General features: G+C 48.7%; 1 protein-coding gene across 7 annotated transcripts in view; it reads right to left on the minus strand.

Annotated features, from left to right (window-relative positions):
• LOC119973902 (tubulin monoglycylase TTLL3-like) overlaps positions 1-20,136 on the minus strand; it is a 92,477-nt gene that overhangs the window by 37,750 nt on the left and 34,591 nt on the right. For all 7 annotated transcript variants that reach the window (XR_005462418.1, XM_038812503.1, XM_038812505.1 and 4 more), the window contains 6 exons: positions 18,083-18,187; positions 12,808-12,920; positions 9,170-9,353; positions 5,117-5,175; positions 2,481-2,600; positions 11-125 (listed from right to left, as the gene is read on the minus strand). Coding sequence is in view for 6 of the 7 variants with exons in the window: in XM_038812503.1 (XP_038668431.1) it covers positions 11-125; positions 2,481-2,600; positions 5,117-5,175; positions 9,170-9,353; positions 12,808-12,920; positions 18,083-18,187 (696 nt within the window). In the remaining variant the exon portion in view is untranslated. The remainder of the gene's footprint in view (positions 1-10; positions 126-2,480; positions 2,601-5,116; positions 5,176-9,169; positions 9,354-12,807; positions 12,921-18,082; positions 18,188-20,136) is intronic.

Raw genomic sequence — 20,136 nt, forward strand, 5'->3', positions numbered from 1 at the left:
AATAACATACCAATGAATGATTGCTTTTCTTCTTCAACTGCAATTCTGTAGCATCGTGGGAAAAAAGTGTCAGGATTCACCCCATTAAACCACTGGAAGTTTCTGAGATTTGCACAAAGTCCTGCCTGGAAAGAAATAGCAGTATTACTCACTGACACACTTAACAAGGGGATATATCCCCGCCGAAGGGGAGGCAGGACTGAGTAGTTTCTAGGGGAGAGGTGGGGCTTCCCTGGTAGCCCAGCAACGAATACTGTTAGCATGGAGGGACTCGAAGTCCCCGGCGGCTGAGGTATGGCTATCGGACATGACGAGCTTTCTTGGCCTAGAGAAAGTCAAGTTCACCTCGAGATGTTCGCTACAAGGGTTCGCCCGAAGGTGGCAGCCATTTATTGACTTCTTCGCAGAGGAGTTGGCGTTTAAAAAAAAAAGAGGATATATCGTCTGGGACAATAAAAGTTTTACTTTGCAAAAATTCTAAGCAATAAACACACAGAAAGACACCAGTGTACAGTCAAACAGAACTGGAAATGTTTTATATAATGACTAAAACGATGTGAGGAATTTTCTGCAGCCCCCACTGTGTTTTGCGGTGGCAGAGGTGGCCCACTATTGATTGCTGGTGGGGTCTTCCAGTTCCACCTCTGTCAATGGGATTTTCCATTGCTCACACCCTCTGCCGCTGGGAAATCCGCGGCGGGGAGGGTCACCGTCAGTGGGTGCGGAAATCCTGCTGGTGGGAATGGCCGGAGAAACCCACCCAATGCAACTATAATTCACTTAGAAACTCTAATAGGCTTTGAGAAATGAGAATGATAATAATAATAATGGTGCAACATAATTTCACAGTTCCTGAAATTACACAACAGTTTCACAGCTGAAACATTTACATGCATTTCTATTCCAACGGTAGTGTTGGTAACAAGAACTTTCACTTCACATGAGTGCTTCAGTTAGCGTTACTGTAGCCTAAGTTTCAAGCTGCCATCCAATTTGACTGGAGAAAAGCGGAATGATCTCGGAGGAAATGCATTTGACTCTGTGTTGTTCTGGAGTCGTGTTTGCACTAATTGTGAATTTGCAGCATACACGTTTAGCACTAGAAAATATTGACTGAATTTCGCTCCCACTGTCCCCTACCACCTCCCTTCCCTGCGCAAGGTGACAGGCAGGAGGGTGGCAGAGTATAAAAATGAAAAATGAAATGAAATTCATAGTGTATTGGCTGCCAAAACAGCAATGTTGTGCCAGTTGCCTGTACATCCCACTCACCCCATGGGCATTTTATCCACAGCAGGGGAGGCCTGCTTGCCCACTGCTACTGGAATTTTTCCCATGTCCAAGCTGCTAGGTGAATAGGTGAAACCTGGCAGCATTGTGGACGGGCCTGGAGTTGGGGGAGGTGGCAGAGTGGGTGGGTGCAAGGCTTCTTGTTTAGGCACCCATCAGAGGCATCCCCAAGGTACTTAATTCCCACCGACACATTTTTTATCCCCTGCCCTGTCAATCTCAGCTCCCCAGCCCATCATCAGGGCCATCAGCCGGGCGCCAGTGAGACCCAGACATACCTTTTTTTAATATAAATTTAGTGTACCCAATTCATTTTTTCTAATTAAGGGGCAATTTAGGATGGCCAATCCGCCTACCCCGCACATCTTTTGGGTTGTGGGGGTGAAACCCACGCAAACATGGGGAGAATGTGCAAACTCCACATGGACAGTGACCCAGAGCCAGGATTGAACTTGGGACCTCGGCGCCGTGAGGCAGCAGGGCTAGCCCACTGCGCCACCGTGTTGCCCGAAGACCCAGACATACCTGAAAGTCCAGGCTCCATCAGCTCTCATGGATATGCTGTCCCAACAGTGACCAGCATTTCCAGTTGGACAAGTGGCAGTTCTTGGAGGGGGGACTTCCTCTCCGATTGAGGTCTCCTGCCTCAAGCCAATTCAATGCCCGTCAGCTGTTAGATGGCTGTGGGGAAAACTGCCAACGCGCAGGCAGGCTTCACTGACATTTGCACAGGGTTGGGTGGGGAGGGAACCCCTCCTCTTATGAATTCTCCCCTTCTTGAAGATGAATGCAAACTCCTGCACAAAGGTCCCACTTTCACCATAGTTAATCTCAATGAATTGGCATGCATGTTGACTTCTAGATATAATGATTTGAGCTTACTTGTGAAGCAACAAGCTGCAATACATTTGGAAACCTAACTTTTGTGGTGAAGGAGCAAGTCCATCTATAATGGAGAGCATGTTTTATTGATAAAGCAATAAGCTCTGGTATAATGGGGAGCCTTACCTCAGAAGACAAGAGATCCAATGGAGGTCCATTGGCAAATTAGTCAGCTATGTAACTGAGATCCTATGCAATGATGAAGGACCCAGCTATAATGGAATTCTTAATTTTGCATAAAGAAGCTGGTCAAATAATGGAGAGACCAGCTTGTGAAGAAGGAATCAGTCTTAAAAGGCAGAGCCTACCTTAGTAGTGAAAGAGCCAGCCCCAACAAAATGGTTAAAAATCTGATCTTTTTGTAGGCTCTGAGCATCAGTCCCATTTGTCCAAAGAAAAAATGCAGTTTCATTCTTCAGTAGTCGGGACTGCAATAGAAAACTAAATGTATTTCTATATTTATACCACAATACAAACACATATATTGATATTAATATATTGCACCAGTTTACTGATGCACAGCATTTTCTCTTTTTATATTCATTCTTGTGATGCGGACATCCCTGACAAAGCCAGTATTTATTGCCCTTAAGAAGGTGGTGTTCAAGCCACCTTGTGGAGACACTGCAGTCCATGTGGTGTAGGCACATCCACAGAGCTGTTTGGGAGGGAATCCCGGGATACTATGTTAGCTGTGACTTGACTAGCCTGTGCCGCAACTCTCACACTTCCTTGGCACATGTCCAGATAATAGTATGGACGACTTTACAGGGTTGTATGGGAAGATTGTGCTTTACAGGGGTGGAAATGGCATAGTGGTAATGTCACTGGCAATGCTCTGGGTACGAGGGTTTAAATCTCATCTTGGCAGCTGGTGGAATTAAAATTCAATTAATAAATCTGGAATTAAAAGTTGGCCTCAGTAATGGTAACTAGGAAAGCATTGTGGCTTTTTTGACTTTTCTCTAGTGGTTTAGAAAAACAGAATGTCCTGCAAGGTAGTTTCACAGGACAGTCAAGAGTCGCATGTAGGCCAGACCATGTAAAGAGGCCAATTTCCTTCGGTGAAGTACATTAGGAGCATAAGAACCACTACAGTGCAGGTGGGGGCCATTCAGCCCATTGAGTCTGCACCAACCCTCTGAAAGATCACCCTATCTAGGCCTACGCCCCATCCTACACCCACCTAACCTTTTTGACACTAAGGGGTAATTTAGCATGGCTAACCTGCACATAGAACCTTAGAAACGTTACAGCATAGAAGGAAGCCATTTGGCCCATCTTGTCCATGCCAGCCCAAGGACAGACAGGTGCACTTTCAAATCCCACCTTCCTGCACCCAGTCCATAGCCCTGCAGCTTACAGCATTTAAGGTGCAGATCTAGGTACTTTTTAAAAAGAGTTTAGAGTCTCTGCCTCCACTACCAACTCTGGCAGCGAATTCTAGACTCTCATTACCCTCTACGTTAAAAAGTTTTTCCTCATGTCCCCTCTACACCTTCTGCCACTTATCTTGAACCTATGTTCCTTGTAGAACTCTCCACCAAGGGAAACAATTTCATCCTGCCCACTCTATCTCTTCCGCTCATAATTTTGTACACATCTTTGGACTGTGGGAGGAAACCGGAGCACCCGGAGGAAACTCACGCAGACACGGGGAAAACATGCAAACTCCACACAGGCACTCGAGGTTGGAATCGAACCCGTGCCCCTGGCACTGTGAGGCAACAGTGGTAACCACAGTGCCACCCGATTAGTGAACCAGATGTGTTTTTATGATAATCTGTTACTTTCATGATCATCATTACTCACATTAGCTTTCTATTTCAGATTTATTAATTTATTGAATTTAATTTCCCCCTTCCAGGGTTGGATTTGAACACCTATCTCCAGGGCATTAGTCTAGGCCTCTGGATTACTAGGACAGTCACATTACGAATATGCCACTGTTTCCATTTTAAATCATCACATATTGGTAACACATGCATTTCTACCATTCATTGTTTCTTTCTGCTTAAAAGCAGAATCATCGAATAGTGCAGTCTAAAAACAGGCCATTTGGTTCACCACATTCACAGCAGTGTTTTTCTCCACAAGTCACCTTGTTGAATTCCTATACACTTGGCTCTTATTTTTTGAAAGTGACTATCTTATTTCTTTTGAGAAACAAATCATGGATTTTGCTTCAGTAACTGTTTGTGACAGGTTTCCATATTCTAAACACACACTGTACAAGAAATTTGTTTTGACTTTGCAATATCATTTTTGTGATTATCTCAAAATTGTGTCCTTTTCGTACAATCTTGCCAATCTATCATTTTAACTTTATCATAAACTTTGATAATCTGGAAGGAAACGTCGTCCTGTGAAAAAAAATCTTAACTTCTTGATTCTTTATAACTGTCACCTCTCAATTTAGTCTTTAAAATCCTGTCTACAGTTGGTTGCAATTTTCCTAGGAGAGCAGAATAATCTGAGGAACTGGATATTAACTGGTTAATATGCAACTGCTCTGACAATATTTCCCCCATTTACCTCCAGATGCAGCATTTGGATGCCCCAAGCCCCATGTACTATCTTACCCCAAGGTATCCCCAATGTTACTGAGATGCTTAGCTACGTTGCCACAAAGGTTTCAATCCCACTACCAACCAAGCTAAATTGATAACCAATGTCCCATTAGTTGAGGTTCCAACTTGCCATTTTAGTATCTCTGAGATGGATAGCTCCACTGATACATAGCATGCTTTTGCTGGCCAATTCCAACCAAGGTCACGCTGGGCACACCCATTGGGTTTAACCACATGACCTCCTTGTTGCCATTAAAACTGCATTAACTGGTCTGCTCATCCTGAGATTGACCATTAAGCTATAAGCCTTTAAAATGAACATAAAGCCCAATGTCCTCAAACCTGAGGATGACAGTAAAGTAAACAACACTAACCGTGATGTTATAGATGTTATCTGGGTCATCAGAGTGGTCTTTCTCATCGCCCTGTTTCTCTGTGATGTAAAACAAAACAATTACAGCTAAATGTAAATCTCATTTAAGCTCTATTTGCATCCGCCTAAAATATTAAACATTTCAAATGTTGATCGCTCTGCAGTCTAAGCTTAAACACTTGACATACAAGGGGCTGAATTTTACTGCCATGGGTTGACATTCCCAGCACCCAACTACCCAACCATGTTGCACTTTTATCAGCAACAGGGGAGATATCAAGAGGACACCCACCCATAGGCCAACTGAGGTCCATAAATGGTCAATTAATGATCATTTAGTGGCCTCTTCCTGTTGCTCAGATTTAACTTCCAGCGGGAGAGGGATATACCAAGTGTGCTTTCAACTCTCAGGCTGGTGGCATGTTAAGATGGGGATAACATTCTTTTCAGGCTCCCTGTACCCCCCCCCCCCCCCCACCCCCGCTTTGGGCATGGCCCCAGGGCCTGCCAGCCTGGGACTGGCAACACCTACATCCACCCCACTGTCCACCCTCCCTAACACCAAAATTACCTCTGCATTTGACTCCATCAATGATCATTATTGGGAATTAGCTTCCAGTGGCTTTGCTGGTGCCTGAGAGCTGCTGGCCATCTGATTGGCTGAATGCTCTTGGAGGCTAAATTAATCCTCCCCTGATGCAGTGGGAAGCCTGAATCAAGCCAATTAATAGTCCCGGTGCCAAAATTGACAAGTGGGTTTGGGCTTTCCTCCAACTTTTATAGAACATAGAACACAGAACAGTACAGCACAGTACATGCCCTTCAGCCCATGATGTTGTGCCAACCATTTATCCTAATCTAAGATCAACCTAACCTACATCCCTTCAATTTACTGCTGTCCATGTGCCTGTCTAAGAGTCGCTTAAATGTCCCTAATGACTCTTGACACCACCACCCCTGCTGGCAGTGCATTCCACACACCCACCACTCTCTGTGTAAAGAGTCCGGGGGCGGCGTGAATCCCGCCCCGCCAGCTGCCGAATTCTCCGGCACCGGGGTTTGGCAGAGGCAGGAATCGAGCCGCACAGGTCGGGGGCCATTGGCAGCAGCCCCCCACGATTCTCCGGCCCACGATGGGCCGAGTGGCAGCCCGTTTGCGGCCGGTCCCGCCGGCGTGAATCACAACAGGTCCTTACCGGCGGGACCTAGCTCCACAGGCGGCCTGCAGAGTCCTCGGGGGGGCATGGGGGGCTGGCCCTGGGGGGTGCCCCCACGGTGGCTTGGCCCGCGATCGGGGCCCACCGATCCGCGGGCCTGTGCTGTGGGGGCACTCTTTCCCTCAGCACCAGCCGCTGTCAGCCTCCGCCATGGCCGGTGCGGAAAATAACCCCCCTGCGCGTGCGCTGGGATGACGCCAGCACATGCTGGCACTCCCGTGCAAGACCAACTCGCGCCAGCCGGCGGAGGCCCTTCGGTGTAGGTTGGCGTGGCGCCAAACACTCCAGCACCAGCCTAGACCCTGCGGAGAGGCCCGACGCTGGAGTGATTCACTCCATTCCTCAGCGTCGAAGTGGCCCGCCCTGCCGGTTCGCGGAGAATCCTACCCCTGGTCTTTTGTCCATGTTTGAATCAAGGCTGTAATGAAGTCAGGAGCTGAGTGACGCTGGCGGAATCCAAACTGAGCATCAGTGAGCAGGTTATTGCTAAGCAAGTGCTGTTCGATAGCACCATTGATGACCCCTTCCAATATTTTTGTTTAATTGCATTTTTGCGGAATGTGAGCTTCACTGGCAAGGCCAGCATTTATTGCCCATCCCAGGTTGCCCTTCAGAAGGTGGTGGTGACCTGCCTGCTTGAACCACTGCAGTCCCTGAGGTGTGGTTAAACCACAGTGCTGTTAGGGAGGGAACTTCAGGATTTGTGAGGGTTTCCTCCGGGTGCTCCGGTTTCCTCCCACAGCCCAAAGATGTGCAGGTTAGGTGGATTGGCCATGCTAAATTATCCCTTCGTGTCCAGGGATGTGTAGGTTAGGTGAAAGGGTTATAGGAATTTAGTTATAGGTAAGTGGGCTTGGTTGAGTACTCTTTCAGAGGGTCAGTGCAGACTCGATGGGCCAAATGGCCTCCTACTGCACTGTAGGGATCTATGATTCTACGTTTTTGACCCAGTGACAGTGAAGAAGCGATAGTCAGGATGGTGAGTGACTTGAAGAGGAGCCTCCAGCTGGAGGTATTCCCAGGTTTCTGCTGTCCTTGATCTTGTAGACAGCCATACTTTGGAACAGAGACAGTGGCAAGTTCAGATTCTGTTTCTGAGGACTTTTCAAAGCCTATTGTGACTGAAATAACTACTCAAGAAGTCCAATCTGGAGAAAGGAATGAAGGTACTTCCAAAGTCGCAAGTAGCCAAGTTCAAGAACTCCAAATTCTACCAAAAAGTAATAGACATCCACATAGAAACTGTCTTACTGAATTGTGTATATAAATAACATATAAGGGGATCTGTTGTATAAATGTTTATTGTTGTCATTGCACTAATGAAGTAAATAGGGAGGGCTGTTATGTACCTGTGAATACATTCCTGCTAGTTATGCGTTGTGTGATGTGTGGTGACATTAGCAGAGTGTTTGCGCAGGCTTTGAGCAGATCACCAACTTGATTGTATGAGCAACACCGTTAATGAACCTCTCATCGTGTTTTACAAGAATCCAAAGTGTGGGCGCCTCCATACCGATTCTCTTTGCAGCCACAAAGATATATAATGGAAGGTCATTGATGAAGCAGATGGAGGTGGTTGGGCCTCAAACACTACCCCGAGGAACTCCTGCAGTGATGTCTTGGAACTGCGATGACTGACATCCAACCACCACAACCATCTTCCTTTGTGCCAGGAATGACTCCAGCCAGTAGAGAATTTTCCCCCTGATTCCCACTGACTCCAGGTTTGCTCGGGCTCCTTGATGCAAAGATTATTGATGATCGAGAGTAGACTAATGGGGCAGTAATTGACTTGGTTACATTTGTCTTTCTTTTTGTGAAATGAACAAACCTGGGCAACTTTCCAAATTGCCAGGTAGATACCAGTATTGCAGCTGGACTTGGCTAGGAAAATGACCAGTTCTGGAGCACAAGTCATCAATATTATTGCTGGAATGTGGTCAGGGCACATGGCTGTTGCAATATCCAGTGCCCTCAGCCATTTCTTGAGCACAGTGGGCTAAACAGCTGGCTTGTAAAACAGAACAAGGCCAGCAGCGCGGGTTCAATTCCCGTACCAGCCTCCCCGAACAGGCGCTGGAATGTGGCGACTAAGGGCTTTTCACAGTAACTTCATTTGAAGTCTACTTGTGACAATGAGTGATTTCATTTGATTTCCTATCACGTGGAATGAATCAAATTGGTAGAAGACTGCCATCTGTGATGCTTGGGATCTCCAGAGGGCAAGATCTGATGTGATATTTCCCACAAATGAAACAAGTGTCAAAACTTATTGCCAAGGTTGATATCCACAGAGCCATAGCCCAGGAAAGATTTAAAAGAGGAGTGAAGTGTGTGTATGTGCTGTGGTGTCCATGCATGTTGGGGTTGGGGGGGGTGGGGGGGGGGGGGGGGGGGGGGTGGTTGCAGAAAAGCATTAGTTCACAGAGAGAGTTCAAGTTACATGTGCTAACTGCATTAATTCTACAGGGTACCACATGAATGGGTGTGCTTCACTGCATTTTCTGCACAATATATGCAACAGCATCTGCATGCTTTGTTGTGTGTACAAGATTTTCTGTGAAACAGCACATGATAATTCAGCTGTGTGTAAATGTGATTGGGTGTGAAAAGCCACAGGATTAGTGCATTGTTTGTACAAGATAGTGCATTTGATGTTCTGATAAATGTGATGGTGTGTGAAACTTCTTGTGGTTACTGTGTTTTATGTCGAGGATACTCTGTGAAAACACATAGTGAAAGTTGTGTACAATTAGAGGAGCTATACTGAAATATCTATGTGAAATGATGTAAACCTACCAGGACAATTTTTCATTCTTATACAAAATCCTGCTTACCATCAAAATCGCAACCATCAGAATCACCAACACCATCATCTAGGTCACTTTCCCCATTAATTATCCTATCCTTTTTCTGAGGGCTCTTCGGGGGTTTAGGCATCTTCTTCTCCAACCACCCTCTGTTGCGCAGACTTTGTCGGATCATTGGATATGGACCGTAGATGGTAAATATCCTTTTTAGCTAAGCAATGAAAACGTTGTTCAATTACTTACTATTTGATCAAATTATATTTAACTTACTCACTTTGTACACAGAAAATGGCAATGTTAGCTCACAACATGCCTCATGCAGAGCACAATTTGTCCACCAGATCAACCATTTTGTCCTCTGCAAAGCGTAGCTCCTTCCTTTCTCTGGCGAGGTTGTCTTCAATATATTTGATAAATTGATCTCCATTACGGGCTAGGCAGAGGAGTCTATTTACCACTTTGATTTCCAATTTCAGTATCAAGTTTACATAGGTACATAGATCTATGTGTCTATCTATACATAGATTTATGTATCTATGTAAGTTCTTTCAGGTCTATTATAACACAGAAAGAAGCAATTGCACACAGTCCACCCTACCCATCACCCCATTAAAAGTGTGTATCTTTCCGTACTAACAATCTTCAAGTCCTTTACATAAAGCCACTGGCGATGGCTCTGAGAGTGTCAAAGGACTGACAGGGGATAATACGGGGGGAGTGTGAAGCACAGGATCTCGCTATATGTGGACAACCTACTTTTGTATATTTATGACCCGCTGGGGGGGGGGGGGGGGGGGGGGGGGGGATTGGAGAGATGATGGGGATTCCAGGGGAATTAGGCCGGTTTTCAGGGTACAAATTGGATATGGGCAAGAGCGAGGTCTATGCGGTTCAGGCGAGGGGACAAGAGGGGAGATTGGCGGGCATGCCATTCAAGGTGGTGGGAGGAAGCTTTCAGTATTTAGGAATGCTGGCGGCGTGGGAGTGGGAGCAATTACACAAGCTGAATTTGGCTTGGTTGGTGGAGCTGACCCTTCAAATTTCAAAAACTACTACTAGGTGGCGAACATAGTAATGGTTAGGAAGTGGGTAGTGGGGGAGGGGTTGGTGTGGGAGCGGGTAGAGGTGGCCTCATGTAGGGGCACAAGTTTGGGGCACTGGTAACCACACCTCAGCCTTCCTCGCCGGCTCTGTACTCGACAAGCCCGGTGGTAGTGGCTGCCTTGAGGGTGTGGGGACAGTGGCGGAAGCACATGGGAGTGGAGGGGGCAACGGTATGGAAACCTATTTGTGGCAACCACCGGTTTGCCCCGGGGGGCTGAAAGGGGGGGTTCCAGAGCTGGCAGTGAGCTGGGATCGAGTGGTTTGGGGACCTGTTTATTGACGGCAGCTTTGCGTGCTTGGAGGATTTGGAGGCGGAGCTTGAGCTGCCCGGTGGAAATGGGTTCCGATGCCTGCAAGCGAGGGACTTTGCGCGGAGGCAGGTCTCGACTTTTCCGCACCTACCGCCCCAGGAGATACAGGACAAGGTAGTGTCGAAAACAGGAGTGGGGGAGGGGAAGGTCTCAGAAATTTATAAGGAGCTGATGGAGTGGGAGGTGAAGTGAAAGTGGGAAGAATTGGGCAGGTAATTAGAGGTGGGATTGTGGGAGAACGCCCTGGGTAAAGTAGAGTCAACGCGTCCTGTTCATGTGCCAGCCTCAGTCTGATACAAGTCAAGGTGGTCCACAGGGTGCATATGACTGTGGCCTGTATGAGTAGGTTCTTTGAAGGGGTGGAGGGTAGGTGGGGGCGGTGTGCGGGAGGGCCAGCAACTCATGTTTTGGGCAAATGGAATTTTGTCCTTCATTGCTAGAGGGATGGAGTTGAAGACTAGGGAGGTTATGTTGCAATTGTATAAGGTGTTAGTGAGGCCACACCTGGAGTATTGTGTTCAGTTTTGGTCTCCTTACTTGAGAAAGGACATACTGGCACTGGAAGGTGTGCAGAGGAGATTCACTAGGTTAATCCCAGAGCTGAAGGGGTTGGATTATGAGGAGAGGTTGAGTAGACTGGGACTGTACTCGTTGGAATTTAGAAGGATGAGGGGGGATCTTATAGAAACATTTAAAATTATGAAGGGAATAGATAGGATAGATGCGGGCAGGTTGTTTCCACTGGCGGGTGAAAGCAGAATTAGGGGACATAGCCTCAAAATAAGGGGAAGTAGATTTAGGACTGAGTTTAGGAGGAACTTCTTCACCCAAAGGGTTGTGAATCTATGGAATTCCTTGCCCAGTGAAGCAGTTGAGGCTCCTTCATTAAATGTTTTTAAAGTAAAGATAGATAGTTTTTTGAAGAATAAAGGGATTAAGGGTTATGGTGTTCGGGCCGGAAAGTGGAGCTGAGTCCACAAAAGATCAGCCATGATCTCATTGAATGGCGGAGCAGGCTCGAGGGGCCAGATGGCCTACTCCTGCTCCTAGTTCTTATGTCCGAAGTTTAGGGGATTTTGACAAGGATTTGTCAATGTCATGTCCACAGTATTGAAGGCACGGGTGGTTCAGAGTCCAGAGGTGGCGATTTTTGGTGTGTCGGAAGACCCGGGAGTCCAGTGGGCGAGAGATGCCGATATGTTAGCCTTTGCCTCCCTGGTAGCCTGGAGATGGAGCTTATTGGTGTGGAGGGACTCGGAACTCCCAATATCGAGGGTATGGGTCACCGACATGGCCGGGTTTCTCAGGCTTGAGAAGATCAAGTTCTCCGAGGGAATCGATGCTAGGGATCGCCTGGACTTTGGGGAAAATTAAGCTGTCGGCAGATAGAAGGGAGGGGGGTAAAGGCAAAGGGAGAGGCATGGGGGCTGGTTGATGGGGGAAATAGTTAGTGGGAATAGGCGATGCGTTAAGCCATGTTGCCTGGGTTTGGTTGTTGGTTGGGTAGGTGTTATTCGTTTTGTTGTTTTTCCCTCTTGAAAACTGTTAAAATTATATATGCCGTAATAAAATATTTTTAAAAAAAAAGAATCTTCATGCCCTTTTTGATTACAGTTGCCATTGTAGTGTCAAATGCAGCGACAACTTTATGTCCCCTCTGGGAACTGCAATGTTCACTGCATTGCTCTTTGCTATGCATTGAAAGCACAAATCAAAAATGTGACACTCACTATTATTTTATGTTTTAACAAATATGATGCTTTAAAAGACTGCTATGTAAATAAATGACACAAGGACTGTGTCTTTAATTTAGGGGCATTAGAGAAACTTCCCCAGAGGTTTATAATTTAAATGGTTAGAGAATGTGAGCGGCCCCATCCATGCTGTGTAATTAATCATTTAACTAAATCACAGTTGTGTTTAAAATGTGTTCACGAGGCGCACAGGACCCAAATTTCGTTTTAAAATCTGGTCACACTCCAGACAGCGTTAAACACAACTGACGTGAGGCAACCCTTCCAAGGAGTGTAACACCACTTCTGTCCCGAGTCAGGTCTGATTATGATTCTGGGTTTACTCTACAATTTTAGATTTGTAACAAAATAGAATAGAATAGAAAGTTCTGGTATACATGTAGCTGGCTTTGAAGAAATGCAATCAGACGGTGTTATGACACCGATTTTCTCTTTGACATGTTGAATATTCAGTTCTGGGCAAAATAGTTTTAAACTTTGCCAATTTTTCTTTTACCTTAACAGCTTTTTCCACAAGGCGTTTGCAGTTTTTCATTCTGTACAGATTTGCCTCTGACCCAGTCACACATGGAAGTTTGTAGAATTTGATCTCTTTGGTTACAATAGACTCTGAAGTTTAAAAAAAGGAAATTCTTAAATTTCACATCAACTGCATTGGGTCTAAATACACTGGCAAATTGTAGAAATCGGTTATATAATCTTCTCCCTAGTCAATTAGAAATAATTTCCATCTGAACTGAAATATGTCAGTAGTTTTGTGCCAACTCAGTCATATTGCCCTAAGTTTCAAAGAATTATATCACACAACTCTGAGTTATATTACAGGGAATGCTTAAAATATGATTGAATTGTGAAGTTTATTTTCAATTTAAAAAATAGTTACTCCTGTAAGATTATAAATTACCACATCTGTGGATTTCAAACATCTTTAACATCCATTTCACAACAAAGTATTTCTAGCTCAGACAGAAACCATTGCCTGAGACAGTTATACCAGTGCTTCCAGATTAAATGAAAATCGCTTATTGTCACAAGTAGGCTTCAAATGAAGTTACTGTGAAAAGTTACTAGTCGCCACATTCCGGCGCCTGTTCGGGGAGGCCGGTACATGAATTGAACCTGCGCTGCTGGCCTTGGTCTGCTTTACAAACCAGCTATTTAATCCACTGTGCTAAACCAGCCCTTCCAAATAGCGATGGAGTGGGCAGATATCCTGCTTAAATAAGGTTGGGAAGTTACAGTGGGAGATCTTTTCATTAAAGAATATTGATCTAGTAGGCAAATATGATTAAGTGTACATAAATGACATAGGTACAGTGTGTAACAGATGTAGAATAATGCAGATAGTGGCCAAGATTCTCTGCTCCCCACCAAAAATTGCAGATCACGATCAGTAGTAGAATCCCGCATCGGGATTGGGCCAGGGCGTCAGATCCGTCATGAGTCTCCAGTCTTGCCTCTCCACCATAACGGGTTTCCCGCCCTGGGCGAGAACGCTATAATTATGCAAAACATCTTTTTAAAATATCTTTAGCGGCATGAACCCTGATCTTAATCCATCCCGTGATGTCTCCCCCCCCGCCCCCGCCAAAGGGAACTCCACCAGGTGGGCTTTTGTGCAAACCTCGACAAGCTTAGACCTGGTGCATTGGACTCCGAGGCGGGGTGTTCAAGGAGGTAAGTCCAGTCCCTATGTGCCCTTCTGCCACTACCATACTTCAGAGTGAGGGTCTCTGAATGTCCTGGAGTTGGGTGGGGTCAGGCTGGGGGCAAGGGATTGACCTTGGGACTCTCCCACTGGATGGGTTTCCAAATCAAACGGCGATTAAAGGTACTACTGCACCATGAAATTAAATGAAAACAAAGCTTTTCAAAGGTTGTGAGCATTCTAGGAAGGCTCAGAGACTTGAATAAAATGCATGTTAAATGCTTGGGGCTGAGTGAGCAGATGTGGAGAAAGAGAAAGTATTTGAAGCTCCTGGACTTGTATCAACAATGAACTGTTTGATCTGCTCTGCAGCTGTTCAAAGTGACCACGCATTTCACAGTACACAGACAAGAATGAAGATTTAGATCAGAGAAATGCCTGAAATCGCCGTGCCAAGAATGGTGTTCAGGTTTCCCAGGGCAAGAAGGGACAGTCAGCCATAAGACCCCCATCCCAGGGGAGGGTGCCGAGGTCAACCACCTGCCCCCATCCCAAGCTCACCCAATCCCCAGGACCCTTGGGGGATCCTCCCTCTGCAGCCTCGTAGTGGCAGAGGAGCACATGGGCGCTGGACTTACCTCCTTGACCCTCCTCAGGATCCAATGTGTCAGGCCCAGGTGCCAGAGGGCGGTGTACCATTGACACTGCCAAGGGGTGGGGCCTGAAGGGGCGGTCTGATTTTGGGGGGTGGGGCCAGCGGCTCACGCTCATACCTGCGTGGTGTGGGTGGATGGGGGTGACCTGTTATTTTGTGGTGGGGATATGAGGATGCCCTTCTTTGTTAAGGGGTTGGGGATGTTCCCCTTTTCAGCAGGACGGTCGCCATTTCCAATGCGGCGGGGGGGGGGGGCTAGTGGGCTAGTGGCCTGTCTGTGGAAATGGTGACGTTCTTTAAAAATGGAGCCCCGAAATGAGTGAAGGCGGACTGACAGGCTTCTGATGTGAATATTTTAGCATGTGGGGCAAACCCAACTGCGAGACGCTGCGAGCACCAGCAGGAATCATTCCGGTTTTCCCAGTGGCAGTACTTAGACTGAAAACAGGAGAATTGCGACCAGTGACATGGTTCAAATAAAAGATACAAAAGAATACAGGCGTACCATGCAAAATCAACATACCTATGCATTACAGGAGTACAGGCACAGTAGCACAGTGGTTGGCACTGTCTCTTCACAGCACCAGGGACCCAGGTTCAATTCCTGGCTTGGGTCACTGTCTGTGCAGAGTCTGCATTTTCTCCCTGTGTCTGCATGGGTTTCCTTTGGGTGCTCCGGTTTCCTCCCACAAGTCCCGAAAGACATGGGGCGGGATTCTCCCAACGGGAGTCTAAGTGCTGATGGCGGAGTAAAAGCCGGAGTGTTTTACTCCGGCATTGGTGCCCGTTCCCACACACTTATTCTTCCCCCCTCCGTGGGGCTAGCAGGGGTGTCGCGCGATTTACGGGGGCGGGGCGTCAGCGCGGCGTCAGAGACCCGGCGCCGCGTAAAAGACGCGGCGCCTTGGGTCCCGCTCATGCGCAGTTGGGCCGGCGCCAACTAGCACATGCGCGGTGGCTGTCCCCCCCTCCCCCCAGGCCGTCCCGCACAAAGATGGCGGATGGATCCAGGAATGTGGGCGGAAGAAAGGAGGCCCGCTGACAGAGAGGCCAGTCCGCCGATCGGTGGGTCCCGATCGCGGGCCAGGCCACTCCGGAGGGCCTCCCCAGGGTTGGAACCCTCCTCCTCTCCTCTCCTCTCCCCCCCCTCCCCCCCCCCCCACAGGCCGCACCGGGCCCTTGAAGCCCCAGGTCCCACCGGCCCAACAGCAGGTTAGAACGGCGCCTGCAGGACTGTCATTTTTTTCGGCGGCTGCTCGGCCCATCCGGGCTGGAGAATTGCCGTTCACCGTTTGCGCCGATTCTCTGAGTGGCCCGGCGCGATTCGCGTGGCGCTGGTTTCCGGCGGGGGGGGGGGGGGGGGGGGGGGTTGGGGAGAATCCCGCCCATGCTGTTAAGTGAATTGGACATTCTGGATTCTCCCCCAATGTACCCGAACAGGTGCCGGAATGTGGTGACCAGGGGATTTTCACAGTAACTTCATTGCATTGTTAATGTAAGTCTACTTGTGACAATAATAGAGATTATTATTATTGCAAAGTAAGTGTTAGTACGTCTGAAGAATACATAGAGATACAGTCAAAGTGAGAGCAAAACAAGTGTCACTTGTGAAAGTTGTTTGCATGATACAGAGTAGGAAGTACGGATGCAAATACAAATAGCCTGAGAATATACCGTGAATTATACAAGTACAGTGGGCGCGATTCTCTGCCCCCCACGCCGGATGGGAGAATAGCGGGAGGGCCTCCCGACATTTTTTGCGCCCTCCCGCTATTCTCCCCGCCTCGCCCGATCCACGTCACGAATTGCCGCTCGCCGTTTTTTACGGCGAGGGGCAATTCTCCGCGGCCGATGGGCCGAGCGGCCGGGCCTTTAAGCCCGTTTTTTCACGGCTGCAAAAACATCTGCTTGCTGCCGTCGTAAAAACGGGCGCTGGTGCCCGTTTGGGGCATCCAGAGGCCCGTTTGGGGCGGGAGCACCACCGTTGTGCTCGGGAGGGGACAGGCCCGCGATCGGTGCCCACCGATCGTCGGGCCTGCGTCCAAAAGGGATGCACTGTTTCCCCTCCGCCGCCCGACAAGATCAAGCCGCCACATCTTGTCGGGCGGCGGTGGAGAAATGCGGAAACGCGCATGCGCGGGTTCCGTCAATGGCGTGATGACATCACCCGTGCGTGCACGGGTTGGAGCCGGCTCCAACCTGCGCATGCGCTGCTGACGTTATACATACACCAGCCGCGCGTCATCTTGGCGCGCGGCCTTAACGACGGTCGTTAAGGCCGCAACGCCGTGATTCCCGGGGTCCCGCTCCTAGCCCCGATTTGGGGGGGGGGTGGAGAATCAGGTCCTGGGAACGGGCATGAAGGCTGTCGTGAAACACGGCCAGTTTCACGACAGCCTTTACGACTCTGCGCATTTGCGGAGAATCTCGCCCAGTGTCCGTGACAAGTGTGCAATGTGAATAACAAACTTAGGGTGTGAGTCTCTGGCTACGCTTTGTGCCTCGTGGGATTCACCAAAGTCTACGAGACGTTGGGGTTGGCACTCTGCCAAAAAGGGCAGGACCAAACAGCGTTTCTGGAAGTAGGTCTCACCCCAAGGAGGCTGCAGCCGGGCACCGATCGATGCTGATCCACACAAACACGGACCAGTCAGAATGGCACCCGGGGATGTAGGTCTTCCGGGCCTTCGGAGAACCCTGGGTGCTCAGGGTCAGTGCAGGGTGGCCTGCTGGCACTCCCCCTGAAAAATGGGCACCTTGGCACTGCCACCCAAGCACTGCCAAAGTGCCCGGGTCGCACTGCTAAGCTGGCTGGAGCACTGTCTGTGCCAGCATGGCACTGCTAAGGGTCAGGGCCCGAGGTGGGGCATGCCCATGAATGGAGGGTAGAGGGGGTTTGAAGAGTAGGGTGTGCAGGGCAGGTAAGTAGGGGCCTCTGGGAGGTTGGGAGTCCTGGAAGGGAGGCGGTGCTGCAAGTGGATGAGGGGGCTGGCCTTAAGGCCCAGGGACTCCATAGCCGGTGTCCTCGCTTGCGGTGTGTGGGTAGTGCCCATATGTGTGGGGGGTGATATTGCCCATGGGTTGGGGACCTACAAGCTCACTTAGAGATCGGGGCACCCTTTCAAAATGGCGGCCCGATCTCTGAGTTCAGCTCCCCAGTGCTAAAAAGTGTGGGCTCAACCAGTGAGAAACTCCCCAGGGCCCAAAAAAGTGACTAACTCATTGAATAGCAGTGGGGAACTCTCTGAAAACCCACCACAAATGATCTTGGGAATTTTTTGAGAGAATTGCGCCTTTAGTGTTAAAGATACAAGAGTTGTAGACACAAATATAACCGTCATAAAATCTTTGTGAATTTCAGAGACAGTGTGAATAGCAAATATGCAAACGAAGTCAGTAAGAGTTACAGATGAATAGAGTAGATGACATGGCGACAGCAATACTGAAGCTTTAACTTCATTATCTCACCGCAAGACTTGTTTGTCCCTTTGGCTTCAGTATACTGGGATTTGCAATTCTGTTTCAAACCGATTCCATCCATGATTTGAACTGTATCATCCTGTTTCTCAGAAACTAGGTCAACGAAAGAGAAAATCTAATTAAAACATGGGCACTCTCTGGATAATCAGTTCTGTGAAATCTAAGTCACGCGAGGGAAGTGTTTCTCTTAACTCTTTAATTTGTGTAACTTCCTGTGGTTCCTCTAAAATTATCCGAGGCAGCAGACTTTTATCAGTTTGGAACCTGCATATTACTCTGACTCACTTGTCTAAAAGAAGTCCAAAGCCTTGTTTCCTATCAGGCATGGTGTGTGATGTACGATCAAGTGCACAAAGACGAGAGTTGAATACAACTGAGGCTTTATTACACTAAGATGTGTGGCCTCCTACAGCAGCTGGCGAAATGGCGGCTGTATGGGGAGCACAAATAATTATACTCCGCCTACTGGGCGGAGCCAGCAGGCAGGGACTACTCCCCTACCTGTAGTACAGGGTCTTACCACACATCTCCTAATATATACAACAGTGGTGATTACCACATTCACCCCGTTAAAATTGAGTCCGGCGGCGGTGGCGGAGAACTATATACAGAACAAGTTTAATATACAGAGGCACAAAAAATTTTTGAAGTCTAGTACAAGGTGCTTTAACAGTCCCGAACCAATTACAGGTTTAGCCGGTCCGGGGCCTTGATCTGACGTTGGGAATGACGCAGTGGCGGCGGCGATTCCGGTGGTGGTCTGATCCTTGGTGACTCCGGGAGCATGCCCCATCCTCGGGCGTGGGCAGGGGAAGGACGGATGGTCCTGGGGGGGGGGATGCTGCTGGGTGCATGGGGGGAGGGGAGGGTGGTGTCAGGCTGGAGGGGTGTATGTGTGTGGAACCCGCTGGTGCCAGGTCCCTGAGGGAGACAGTATCCTGACGGTCGTCGGGGTACGCCACATAGGCATACTGGGGGTTAGCGTGGAGTAACTGCACCCTTTCCACCAACGGGTTCGCCTTGTGGAGTCCTACGTGCTTACGGAGGAGTACGGGTCCTGGAGCTGCGAGCCAATTCAGGAGCGACATCCCGGATGTGGACTTCCTGGGGAAGGCAAAGAGACGTTCATGGGGTGTGTCGTTAGTTGCAGTGCATAGGAGAGACTGAATGGAGTGCAGTGCATCGGGGAGGACCTCCTGCCAGCGGGAGGCCGGGAGATTTCTGGACCATAGGTCCAGCTGGACGGCCCTCCAGACCGTCCCATTCTCCCTCTCCACCTGCCTGTTTCCCCAGGGGTTATAGCTGGTCATCCTGCTGGAGGCGATACCCCTGCTGAGCAGGAACTGACGCAGCTCATCGCTCATGAATGAGGATCCCCTGTCAATGTGGATGTAGGCGGGGAAGACGAACAGAGCGAAGATGGTGTTGAGGGCTTTGATGACGGTGGCAGACGTCATATCGGGGCATGGGGTGGCGAAGGTGAATCTGGAGTACTCGTTGACCACACTGAGGAAATACGTGTACCGGTTGGTGGAGGGGAGGGGCCCTTTGAAGTCCACACTGAGGCGTTCAAAGGGGTGGGAGGCCTTCACCAGACGCGCGCGGTCCGGCTGGTAGAAATACGGTTTGCACTCCGCACAGACCTGGCAGTCCCTGGTGATTGTCCCTACTTCCTCGACGGAGTAGGGCAGATTGCGGGCCTTGTTGAAGTGGTACAACCGTGTGACTCCTGGGTGACAAAGGTTGTCATGCAGGGTCAGGAATCGGTCTACTTGTGCGCTGGTATATGTACCTCGGGATAGGGCATCTGGGGGCTCATTGAGCTTACGTGGGCGATACAAAATCGCGTAGTTGTAGGTGGAGAGCTCGATCCTCCATCTCAAGATTTTATCATTCTTGATCTTGCCCCGTTGTGTGTTGTTAAACATAAAGGCTACCGACCGTTGGTCAGTGAGGAGAGTGAATCTCCTGCCGGCCAGGTAATGCCTCCAATGTCGTACAGCTTCAACGATGGCTTGGGCCTCTTTTTCGACGGAGGAGTG

Source organism: Scyliorhinus canicula, chromosome 11 (genome assembly GCF_902713615.1).
Source record: "Scyliorhinus canicula chromosome 11, sScyCan1.1, whole genome shotgun sequence".
NCBI classification, from domain to species: domain Eukaryota; kingdom Metazoa; phylum Chordata; class Chondrichthyes; order Carcharhiniformes; family Scyliorhinidae; genus Scyliorhinus; species Scyliorhinus canicula.